Source organism: Ruditapes philippinarum, unplaced genomic scaffold (assembly GCF_026571515.1).
Source record: "Ruditapes philippinarum isolate M1 unplaced genomic scaffold, ASM2657151v2 ctg3237_1_1_1_1, whole genome shotgun sequence".
In the NCBI taxonomy this organism is placed as follows: Eukaryota; Metazoa; Mollusca; class Bivalvia; order Venerida; family Veneridae; genus Ruditapes; species Ruditapes philippinarum.
Window position 1 is genome coordinate 102,242 of NW_026866022.1, and position 13,867 is coordinate 116,108.

Consider the following 13,867-nt stretch of genomic DNA (forward strand, 5'->3'; position numbering starts at 1 on the left):
CATAAACCTTACAACTGAACAAAACATGTAATTCTTTTTTCAACTGAAATTATCGTTTACAAAAGGACAATTCTATCTTCTATGCTCAGAAGACCTCATAACAGGCCGGTCTCCATACGAATCGCGCAAAACTCCTAATCTAAACTTACAAAATGCTGGACCGATGAGAGGCGGTAATATCATTTTACAAGTACTGTTCGTTTTCATACTCAGACTTAATAGTTTTATATAATCGTAACTTATTACGACCGGCAGGGCCAGAAAACGCCCATTGTAATCATTGTGTAAGCTTAGTTTTCCAATTCATTAAATAAATTATTGAGAGACACAGACTCAACAATATGTAGCAAACGTTCTAGCAATGGGATTGTGTAGAGATAAATTTAATACATTCAAATTTTTCTTAATTAAAAATGATTTTTATATGTAAAAACCAGTTCTTACATGTACAATTAGCTTTATAAACGCCCAGAGTGCAATACGTTTTGTAAATCTAGACTTTCCATAATTTGCTAACTTTAACCAATACAAAGCAGTAAAATTTCAGTTGACGGACTATTGGTGGCTTCCATCCTATTTCACCAACAAGCCAAACATTTGGTGTGTACTTGCCAACCCAAGAAAGAATCGCTGTCCCTATTTATAAATTGCTCAATACATGAAATATACACGTGCCCCCATAAAGGAGCACTGTAAACTTTAACAGGCCAAAACTATTTTGTTCAATAGTTTCCGTGAAAACATTGTATGGGTACTTACTAAACTTTTAGATTTTGCAATAAGCAAACCTAACGCTCAACTTGCATTCTGGGCCAAGTTTTAACAGTTCACTAAAAGATCCAAATGTTCATGAAAAAGCAAACCCAGATACGATATATATCTATCAACATATGCTTAAATTTACTGGGAACCGCAACTTGAATTGGTAACGGTTGCGCGTACTACGGAATTTTTGCGTCTAAAATGGAACAACATTGCTTTTGTTGGCATTAATTTGCATGTCATTTGTACAACCACACCAAAATTACTTAAGGCAATAATAATAACTGAAGGGGTCGTCTGCGGATTCAAGCCAGCAATACAAACATAATCATTCATTACAGCATTTATACAGAGCTTTTTCAGCATCGATCGGTACTCCAATTTCCCAAACGATTTTAGGATAAATTGATAAAAATCGTTAATGAAGAAATTAAAAAACAAGAGGAGGACAATATACAGCCTTGTCTTAAAGCCACATCTACATAAACCAGTCTGTTCTACATGAATTTATCCTTACACAAGCGGAAACGATTGTAAAGGGACTTAAAGCTATTAACATTTATTACTCCTAATACCAATTCATCCAAGTCTGTTCCATAGGATATTTCTATTTTATAGTATCATACGCTTTCCTAAATCGATAAAAGCACAAAAAGTAAGATTTTACGAGATTTTTTTTGGTATCGAGAATAGTATGTAAAAAGACATGATATGATCTTCGTGCTTCTGTTTTTTTCTAAAACCATTTTGCTCATCTGTAAAGATTCATTAGCTTCTGCCCCATTTGGTGAGTCTACTATTTAAACTTGACATACAGTTTATACATCGATGACCCAAGAAATACCTCTATACGGACATTGGGTCTTTTTATCAGTTGTAGACGATTTTGGAATAGGGTTAATTATACATTTAGACCATAAATGACGGAACATAACCTTTATCAAAACAAATATGGAACAATACATGAAGAAAGAAAATAGAAAAACATCGTTATTCAACACTTCACGGGAATACTATCTATACCGCATGCCTTTGTCCTTTATTAGCAGATAATAAAGCTGTGCGTACTTTCTCAGGCAATGATATCAATGGTCACAAAACAAGATCACCTGGCATATTCCCCACTATTCAACATTGTCAATATTAACAACAGGATTATTAAATTGACGTGTTTGAACAACGAGCTAAATCATTTTTCATCTATACAGGGGGTCAATATTTTACATTCATCTACTAGTTTGCGGTTTGTAAAGAATACCAATGTAAGCGCTAGCTCGTTGTACTTCACGGCTCAAAATATTTGTCCTTTTGTATATATAAACAGTCTTCTAAAAGACTTCTTATCATTTACATTCAATGGCAAGATAACCATTGCTTTTTCTTGCCAAATACAACATTATTCCATAATCAGTAAGTTATCGCGACCCACCATGGTTTACCAGGACGGGCCGTCTTTTTTGCTGACTCCCGTAGTCGTATATTTTTATTGGTAGTTTTTCTATACATATTATGAAGTGGAATTCTACACCAGTCATCGTATACCACGTCAATCTCCGATTGTGCCGAAACCAGTTTCAAGTTTAGAAATAGTCTCGTTCACATGAAGATTTTAAGTCTTCGCTTGGTCAAGCATAAAAATCTTTAGGCACATGTTTAAGTCAAATTCGTAAAAGATTGATTACTAGAGTTATTACCTGAAACTTTCGTTACAATCGCAATTTTAATAAAATGTTCCCATAACAGCATCAATATTCGGGGGCATTGTACTCGATGCCTATTAGCAGAAATAATACCCAGCCTTGTTTATGAGATCAGTCACCGAATAACATTAAAGTTAGCAAAATCTGTTAAATTATCATGGCATACAAAACAGTAATCTACGCAGCATTACCCTTTTTGAAGATTAGATGTTGTAATCTTTTTTTACATTATTTCCGACCATTTAAACATAACATGTTTGCATTACTAAAAATTCTAACATCAGTTCACCATACCTAATTTAAATGAAAATCTAATAACATCTCTATCACAACCATATCAAGCACCACGTATAAAGTCATCTTGATCACCACATCTTACTGTTAAAGTCTCCACCAAATAATTTGTTCCAAGCATCTCTATTTTGAATTATCAAAGTTGAGCAACGAATCATAAAACATGTTAACATCAAAAAATCTTTGAAGAATTTTCTGCGGTAAATAGGCAAACACATTGGCAAAATAACAACATTACTATGCTTGTGAGCAAAGTTTGGTAATAATATTAACCTCACAGGGAGTTATCCACTACAGATACATTAAAATCCTCAGAAGAGAGTTTCTAATAAAAAAAAACCTACACCTTCCGGAACCAGTCTTTGCATTTCCTATGAAGCTTGTGTCTCTGTTAATGAACCATTACCACGAGTTTAGCCGGTCAAGATAGAGTTTGTTCACTTGCAATAAGAGACTCTCACCGATACCCTAATATGTTCAAATATTAGAGTATATTTATGCAAGAAACGTAAATAATGGATTGTTCAGAATTAATGTCTGCTTTCCAACGCGTTACATTTCCAAAAACCCGGCCGATCTATCTACGGACCACGGTTATTGTCGACCTATCCGACCACCTGTGACCTTCCTCGAGCAAAGCGACCAGTATTCCATGTCCCTTGGTCGATCGGCGATCTTCCATGGAATCGTTGGGGACGGTTATCGCAACCACCGCGCCGGTTATTCCTCCCCTATTGATTAACGTCCACGGACTCGTCGCGTGACTTTCGTGCCTTCTTTATGATCACGCGTCTGTTGTTCCGGTGACCGTCGTTCTTTTCGATGAATTACTCTAGAGCCTTTCATGGCGAGATTGGTGGTGTTAAGTGGCCGCCCAAAATAGTAGGCAAAGCCGTACTAGCTGCACGTCGCAAGGAGCCAAACTCATTATGACGTATACATCAGAGTTATTTACGGCTATTCTTAAGCTGAAACTTTGCCTTCAGAACGCCTGCTTATCAGACTTTGTCTTCAGAGTGCAAACGACAACACCAGGTTTGATTCCGAGTATGATTTACGACGATCGCCTTTAGTAACAATATATTGAAACCTTTAAAGCCCTCTCTAACAAGGTCATTCCACTTTTAGACTGGTGTTTCACTAACGCTTTCTGGCAAATTTCTAATAACCTGATACTTCATTGACCTATCAAACGGCACAGGCTGGCAATTCAATTTTATATTAATTGAGCCGCATGAGATAACGAGGAGATCTGATCCCGCATTATCTGTCCAATCAGCAGTAAGTTCGGCTTTAATAGAGTCTATTTAAACGAGTCGAATTTATTGTCTACATTCTCGGTTTTTTTTCTGTTAAGTTCACTGTTCAAGTTTTTTTCAAATTTAATTGTGAGACTTTTTTTGGCCCAATTAAAGCGATTCTAGAGAAGATTGCAAATCTCGAAACGGGTTTATTTATTGAAAATATAAAATCAAAAGTTAACCCTCAAACTTTATAGTTTAACAAAAAACTTCTGAAGCGGGCAAAACATGTTTTTTCATATTAAACCCAAAGACATACATGTAAATTTTAAAAAACTTTGTTGGAAAATTTTAAGTAGAGGAAATGATTTTGTCTAGCCCAAAAGTTTTAAATTTAAAAATGTTACCTTTTTTCATTTTAATGTTTGTAATAATATTATATTTAAAAGGTTTTTAGAAGATTATACGAAGAAAATAAAATTTAATGGTTTATTTAAACCGACCTTTTTTTTTGAAAAAAAAAAGAGGTATTTTTATAGTCGGGTCGGCGTTTCCGGGTTTCCGTTGGGCCGGGCCGAAACTTGGACCCGGGGTTATTTAAATTTTTTTAAATTTTTTTGGTGTTTTTGTCTTTATACTTGGCCCAAACAACCCTTGGGACAAAACCTTTTAGTAGACCACACCCCAAATTTGACCTTCATTCCATAAAAAGAAACCCTTTACCTTCAAAAGGTTTAAAAATCCCAATTTTTGTTTGTTCATTTCTGTTATTGGCTGTAAATGTTTTTTTTGGGAAAGGGATTGTCTTAAACTTGAACAAAAAATTTTTCAAGGATCCCCTTAAAAATAACCCGCCAGACCTTGACCTTCACTAAAAATGACCTTGATTTTAAAGGTAAAATTTAAATTGAAATTTTCTTTTTTTTTGGCTATTTTTGGCTTTAACTTTGTTATTTTTAAAGGGATTGCTTGAAAGTTGACATAATAATCTTCAAAGATAAACTGTTAAAAAAATAATACCGAAAGACCTTGACCTTCACTATTAATTGACTTTGTCTTTGAAGTCAAATTTATTGAAATTTCTTTCATTGTTTTGGCGGTAACTGACTGTTACTTTGCTATTATTGGGAAGGGATCAATTCATATCAAACAGAACATTTCTTAAGGACCAGACCTTGTTGTTTATCAAACCCAAATTTCCTTGGGGCTCTTTAATGACCTTTGAAGGTTAAATTTACTGAAATTTTCTCAGATTAGTGCATTAAATGACCAAAATTATATATTTATTGGTCCGTTTGTGTGTGTGTGTGTGTATAAATATATATTTACAAACAAACAACGAAACAACAAGAATTGCGTCATTCGTTTCTACTTTTTGAAATTGCGTTATGTGTGCTATTTTTATTGCTGTTTTTTAGAAATTGCGTGATTGTTTCTATTTTTAGAAATTGGTCATTGTTTCTATTTTTAGAAATTGCGTCATTGTTGCTATTTTATGTTTTAGAAATTGCGTCATTGTTTCTATTTTTTTAGAAATTGCGTCATTGTTGCTATTTTTAGAAATTGCGTCATTGTTTCTATTTTTAGAAATTGCGTCATTGTTTCTATTTATAGAAATTGTGTCAATGTTTCTATTTTTAGAATTTGCGTAATGTTGCTATTTTTAGAAATTGCGTAATGTTTTTATTCATATATATATACAAAATATATAAACAAAACTAATGTGACAAGACAGACCAACTAAATTTATAAAAAGGAAACTTAAGATATCTTCAAACCTTTCTATGTTTGCGTTTAGAAAAAGTAAAAAGTCGAGCGTTGCCCCCGCCCGGCGGTGGCTCTTGTTTTAGAATGTTTTGATCAATGATAATTATCTCTTTAAGGTGCATATACAGCTCAACTGCAGGTATCTTTTTTTCATGTATCACATCTAATAAAGATACAACAATAACGTGTAGTGAATAAATAGCCAATTGAATACCCGCAGAGCGTAAAAGTATAAACGGTTGTTATAACATTAATTAATTTGTATCTTTTCGGCAAAGAAAATTCTTTTTTTTTCAATATGTACTTGTGTGTTTATTTGGGTTTTACGCCACACCAACACAGTATATGTCATATGGCGTCACACCAACACAGTATATGTCAAATGGCGCCACACCAACACAGTATATGTCATATGGCGCCACACCAACACAGTATATGTCATATGACGCCACACCAACACAGTATATGTCATATGGCGCCACACCAACACAGTATATGTCATATGGCGCCACACCAACACAGTATATGTCATATGGCGCCACACCAACACAGTATATGCCATATGGCGTCACACCAACACAGTATATGTCATATGGCGCCACACCAACACAGTATATGTGATATGGCGCCACACCAACACAGTATATGTCATATGGCGCCACACCAACACAGTTTATGTCATATGGCGCCACACCAACACAGTATATGTCATATGGCGCCACACCAACACAATATATGCCATATGGCGTCACACCAACACAGTATATGGCGACGGCGGAGGAAGACCTCAGATGTCCTTCCGTGAATATTTTCAGGCACGAACCGACACCTGAGTAGAACCACAGGTGTTCCGTAAGTGAAATAATTTCAAAGTTCCTGTCGGGATTCGAACCCACAGCGGTAAGGGGCAACGATGTGCAATGAAAAAAGATTCAAATATTTAAAATATTATTAATTAACAATCACATTATAATAGGAACTTTAAATATCAAAATGAAATCGACTTTTGTTGATACCACTAATAGTGTTACATTGAAAACTCCAAACTCCAAATTGCGTCATTATTGCTGTTTTTAGAAATTGCGTGATTGTTTCTATTTTTAGAAATTGCGTCATTGTTGCTATTTTTAGAAATTGCGTCATTGTTTCTATTTTTAGAAATTGCGTCATTGTTGCTATTTTTAGAAATTGCGTCATTGTTTCTATTTTTTAGAAATTGCGTCATTGTTTCTATTTATAGAAATTGCGTCAATGTTTCTATTTTTAGAATTTGCGTAATGTTGCTATTTTTAGAAATTGCGTAATGTTTTTATTCATATATATATACAAAATATATAAACAAAACTAATGTGACAAGACAGACCAACTAAATTTATAAAAAGGAAACTTAAGATATGTTCAAACCTTTCTATGTTTGCGTTTAGAAAAAGTAAAAAGTCGAGCGTTGCCCCCGCCCGGCGGTGGCTCTTGTTTTAGAATGTTTTGATCAATGATAATTATCTCTTTAAGGTGCATATACAGCTCAACTGCAGGTATCTTTTTTTCATGTATCACATCTAATAAAGATACAACAATAACGTGTAGTGAATAAATAGCCAATTGAATACCCGCAGAGCGTAAAAGTATAAACGGTTGTTATAACATTAATTAATTTGTATCTTTTCGGCAAAGAAAATTCTTTTTTTTCAATATGTACTTGTTTGTTTATTTGGGTTTTACGCCACACCAACACAGTATATGTCATATGGCGCCACACCAACACAGTATATGTCAAATGGCGCCACACCAACACAGTATATGTCATATGGCGCCACACCAACACAGTATATGTCATATGGCGCCACACCAACACAGTATATGTCATATGGCGCCACACCAACACAGTATATGCCATATGGCGCCACACCAACACAGTATATGTCATATGGCGCCACACCAACACAGTATATGTCATATGGCGCCACACCAACACAGTATATGTCATATGGCGCCACACCAACACAGTATATGCCATATGGCGTCACACCAACACAGTATATGTCATATGGCGCCACACCAACACAGTATATGTCATATGGCGCCACACCAACACAGTATATGTCATATGGCGCCACACCAACACAGTATATGTCATATGGCGCCACACCAACACAGTATATGTCATATGGCGCCACACCAACACAATATATGCCATATGGCGTCACACCAACACAGTATATGGCGACGGCGGAGGAAGACCTCAGATGTCCTTCCGTGAATATTTTCAGGCACGAACCGACACCTGAGTAGAACCACAGGTGTTCCGTAAGTGAAATAATTTCAAAGTTCCTGTCGGGATTCGAACCCACAGCGGTGAGGGGCAACGTTGTGCAATGAAAAAAGATTCAAATATTTAAAATATTATTAATTAACAATCACATTATAATAGGAACTTTAAATATCAAAATGAAATCGACTTTTGTTGATACCACTAATAGTGTTACATTGAAAACTCTATCTTGGAACAATCATCATCAAACGTTATTCATAATGTAAGAAACATATAACTTTCAGATATATGCAATGCAGAAATTCCCGAAATTCCAAATTTATCAACAAGAGATCCAACATATGTGATGACAATGGAAACGACTCATTGGACATTTTGTGACGTGTATTCAATCAATGCATCTCAATGGTACAGAAGTAAAGCAAAGATGAGCAACACAAGTTGTCCGAGCATGTACACGTGTGGAACAAAATTTCCAATCTGGATGAAAGGTAAAATATAAATAGCTTATGAAAAATATGTTATATGTATAACACAAGTTCCATTACATATGCATGTGCAGACACGGCATTGTACACCTTTAAAGTTTCCAAGATATTACAAATAGTTTGACAGAAAATGTTGTTTGAATAATCACCAATTAATGTGGAATGAATAAGTTTGTATTTATAAGTTTTGTCGAAGATTATATACCGTTACATGTTACTAGGTCAGAACCCAGAACCGGAAGAAGGTGTGGTGAATCGTACATCCTGTGTAAGAGATTTTGACAGTTGTTGTCTGAGGAGCTACAAATTAATAGCTGTCAATTGTGTACAGTTCATGGCTTATTGTTTTGTTGATCTGCCATCAAGTTGCCATCAAAGATATTGCTTTGGTAATGAATCACTATATTTCATATTTTCAAAATATATATGATATATTTATATGAAGCATATCTAGAAAATGTAGTAGCCATCAATTAAAGAAAAGAGATATGAACCAAACATAATTTAAATTTCCAGAGAATAAAGAAGGGTTCTACGATTATATTATATAAATTGATTTTTAAAGATATTGGACAATCATCAACACTAGATCCACAAGAAACAAAAGAACATTCAACGGGCCTATCAAATATACACGGAAGCACTACAGACAATGGAGAAACAGACACTTCAAGAAATGGAGATACAACTCCAATCAGACGAACATACAGTACTTCAAGCCCGAAAACTGAGCATCCATTTAGAAATGGTATCTTACATAATTAATCATAATTTACGTCTTATGTAAGATTTAGTTAGTTTAATATGATATTTTATTTTCAGACAAAATGTCTGAAAGTTCTAAATATTTACTTTACTTACAAATCTTATTACTTTTATTGTTGTGGTTTTACTAAGTTACCCTAAGTAACTAGGGGAGTCATTCGGGGTAAAGATTTTCCCTTGAAGATTGTTGAACGCAACATTATTGTTGCGTTTGTGGTATGTAATCTTATAGTCTATGAATCTTTTTCTGTTTAGCGGTTCCGATATTCCTACTTCCTTAACCTTTGAACACGTCGTCTACCTTTTAGTTTCCCTTTCATATTTCGTTATTCTTAATTAAGCATCATGTTTGTCGGCTTGCTTATGCCAGAACTAAGGGGCGTCCATGAACAGGCCCGATCCAATCAAGGATGCAATATTTTCAATTTTGTCATTTTGGTGTTCCTTCAGTTGTTTCCCCATATCATTTACCAGTTTAATGTTCTAGTGCATCATGTATTCATATGGTAGAATGAGTAAATTATTTAAGCTATTTCCACTTTCAGCGATGCTTTTGAGGTATACACACGTATTGATGCGCATCGTGTGGCTGAATAAATGACCAGTTCTCATTGTAAATAATTATTTCAAGTTAACTATATATAAATAAATCTGTCAAATCTTTTCAGTCTTAGATAACAGATCTACCCAGTTAACTATTGCACTATCAGTGATTGGTATTTTGATCGCAGTTATCTTGATTATTGATCGTTATCATCCGAAACAAACGGTATGTATTGTTCTTCTTTGTTTTGTCATAGGAGATAAACAATTATAAACCACGTTGTGTATACTTCCGTATTAGTCTATAGACTACAGGTCTGACAAGTATTAAATGATTTTAACTTTATGCTATGTTTCAGGTATTATTGAGATATAAAAACTTAAGTTACTTCTTTCGAGTGTTGTTATCTATATTTATTTTCTAATGTATTACTTAAAACTAAGACACTGAACGAAAGTGTGCTGTAGAGTCTGGTTTGGTATTTCCGATTTGCAATAATATAATATACCCTTTAGACTTAGGAGTCTAAATTGGTTACGTGCAAAGCATCCAAAACGCGCAATAATAAAAATAATAATGATAATAATAATGCATGTATAACGATCAGATTTATGTCAGATCTCTCAAAGTTTTTCATCGCCATGTAATTATGATGTTTTTACGCACCCAATAGCTTATTCTGTTTTAATATTATTCAGGCATGTTTAAACTGAAAACAAGATCTGATAAGGACATCACATTTCATATTCATTTGGGATGTAGACAATCGAATTTTTTATTTGTTACAGGTCTGCAAAGGTAACTGATAAACCCGAGAAGGAAATCAAGTAGGAAACATCAAAGTTTCCTGACTTTTATGCAAGTGAAAAAGTTTATCACGGCCTAACTCTCGATACTCTAGGTACAGGAAAGTTTGAAGTATTCTACAAGTTAGATTTCGTTGAAAATCAACTGCCTACCAGTGAAAAATGAAATCCATAGGCGACTGAATTGACTCAATATTTTAATATCTATACTCATTATTGTTTTATGATTTGTGATATAAAATTTTAGACATGGACAAAACAGAAAACCAAAGAATGAAAGATTATGTTATTTATGTATTACTGATATTGAAGAAAATGAATATCATTTTGTTATCACATGCACAAACTATTCTGGCTTGAAAAATAAATTAAAACAGAATTATTGTTATATTAAAAAAACCCGAGCATGTACAAATCTAATGAGAACAGAAAACAAAAAAGGTGAAAAGTTTTGTTACATTTTGGAATTGTTATATCATAAGCATTTAAACACAGACAGTTGAATCAGCCGAATCTTCAGACAAAATTGCCAAAAAAAAAATGTTAACTAGCCTGTAAAATTTCTTATTTCCTTTCATTCTAAATTGCCGTTTTATTGTTTATGTAATTCACTGCTACAAGGTAATGTAAGCTTTGTAACACCGCACTTTGGAATCAAACGCACTTTGGGGTCCGACCCCAAAGTGCGTTAAACTTCGCACCGCACTTTGGGGTCAAACGCACTTTGGGGTCAAAATCGAGAAATTGACCCCAAAGTGCGTTAATATGCTACATATCAACGCACTTTGGGTTCAAGAGGTCTAAAGGTGTCATCTGAGTTCTGCTTAAATACTGAAGTACTGACTTATTTTCGGTCTGCAACATTGAAATATTTGAGGTGGAGTTCAAGATGGCGGTCAATACTTTATGATGAAAGTTTCATTAATTTTACCACTTGAAATATCTAAAAATTGTGTTCATATAACAAAATTACGTTGGCATAATAGAGATATTTGCATTTTTTTTGTTTTTAGTTTTGCATTCATATTTCATTTTAGTTTTGCATACATATTTTTTTTCAGTTTTGTATACATATTTTTTTAGTTTTGCATACATATTTTTATTTTAGTTTTTCGCACATATTTTTATTTTTGTTTTTCGTACATATTTTAGCCAATCAAAACAGCCTTCACATCTCATAACAGCCCATAATTGAGTATAAAACTAGCATAGTGGTTTGGACACATTTTTGGACCATTTTTGGAATCGGTCCTCTCGTTTTTGGCAGGCAAAGATTGGTTCGGCCAACCCTTTTCGCCCATTTTTTTAAATTATATGTATCTTATATTATTAATTGTTTTTTTATTATCATATACTATAATTGGATTGGTGATCAGTTATTATTCCATGAATACGCACCACTTAACCCCAAACATTCGGGGGGTGGGGGGAGGGGGTGGGCATTGACTTTAAACCAAGCCAACCACTGGTAAATCTTCGCCCTGCGGGGAATACTCACATAATAAACATTCTTGCCTTATGCTCCGGGACAGCGCAAACATTTAAAACACGATTCTCTCCTCCGGGGCAATGGAGAGGTGGTGAAAAGACTGGTGTATTACAAAGATCTAAATAGGTCCTTATATTCCACTGATTTAGAAAAAAAAAATGCTTAAAGCTTTGAAGGATTTTTATTTATTTGGGTCAATTTTTAGCACATCCAGATAATTGGCAGAGCTTATATGCCAGGTGTGCCGGCTCAAGGTCGGGGTCCACACCTCAAATCAAAGGATTAAGACTTGGGTTTCATTCTCCTAAACCCCCATGAAAGATTTTTAAGGCACCTTGTGTCAAATGTTAACCGCATCGAGACCATATGCAGAATATATTATAACTAAAAAGTTATTTTTTGTTTTTTTTTTTTTTGATACCTTCCAAAAAATGAAAATGTTGGTGCATTTGCAAATGGGGTACTGAAAAAACCAGATGGCGAAGTGTTTGAAAAATGGTGTTTTCACAAATGGCGTAATTAATCCAAACCTCTACGTTACAAATGGCGTCATGTACAAATATGTACGAAAAAAAACACAACCAATAAAATATCTACAAAAACTAAAATAAAATATGTACAAAAAAACCTAAAATAGAATATGTATGCAAACTAAAAAAAAGAATACGTATGCAAAACTAAAAAAAAGTATGAATTCAAAACTAAAAAAAAATATGTACGACATACAAAAAAAATATGTACGAAAAAAAGTATCCAAAAAATGCAAATGTCACTTTTATGCCACCGTTTCAAAAGAAATCAAGTACAGAAAATGTGTATCCCTAAAATTAAAAGATGCTGCGAAAATATCCCGTTCTGTCAGTCATTTATTTGATAACTTTGGTGCCATATTGAGCACCATTTTAAATATGTTGGGGATGAAAATAAAATGCAGTTAATATTTTTTTTCCAAAAAGAACTATAAGTATACTCTATTTGCAATGTCCTGGTAAAACATCAAGTTTTTCAATCGGACTATAAATAGTGATTTTTTACAAAATACATTGTTAAGCTTATCAAACAAATTTAAGGGTTTTTGTAAGCTCCGCAATAACCGTTCGCCAGAGGGCTTTTTTTTGGGAAATCTTACATACTTCTTTAGAAAAGAGCAAACATGCATTTTATTATGTTAAAATAATGGTATCAGAGAAATGTAAGATGCTTGTTACCTAAATAAAGTAGCGATAAATGTGAAATTATTTGTCATAAAAGTAGTCAAAACAATGTAGTATTTGACTTCCCTATAAAATACTAATTCACTATAACTGTACTCATTATTGCTAAAAAGCAACAGATGAAACAGATGGTTAAGGTAATTGGCGAATGTGTATTTTTTGGATAATATAGAAGAACATCAAATAAAAAAGCTTTAAAGAAAAACAAAAAAGCATAATGGGCCTTTAAAATGTTATTTTTAACCCTCGGGGGGGATCGATACCCCACAATCCCCTCTATACCCCCACTGAGAATTTTACGTTATTCTGAAGCTCCACTCTTAATGTGCGACTACTTAAATAGTTGATATTTTTAGTACTGCCTGTACGGACTACTACTTAAAGCCGCCTCTACACCTAGTCAAGTTTCTAATATGTCACATTTAGCTAAATAAATGGCTCTTTCAACATATTATCAGACACATATTTGTTACTGAAATGTCTTACTAAGATTACACAGAATTTATACCTTTGTCTATGCAAAGACTA

General features: G+C 33.9%; 1 protein-coding gene across 1 annotated transcript; it reads left to right on the forward strand.

Annotated features, from left to right (window-relative positions):
• The first annotated feature begins 3,685 nt into the window (after nucleotides 1-3,685).
• Nucleotides 3,686-10,041, forward strand: LOC132731023 (uncharacterized). The gene is made up of 3 exons (XM_060717122.1): nucleotides 3,686-3,803; nucleotides 8,318-8,524; nucleotides 9,087-10,041. Exons 1-3 carry the CDS (start codon nucleotides 3,686-3,688, stop codon nucleotides 9,284-9,286), a joined length of 525 nt encoding a protein of 174 aa, XP_060573105.1. The 3' UTR covers nucleotides 9,287-10,041.
• The last annotated feature ends 3,826 nt before the right edge of the window (nucleotides 10,042-13,867 follow it).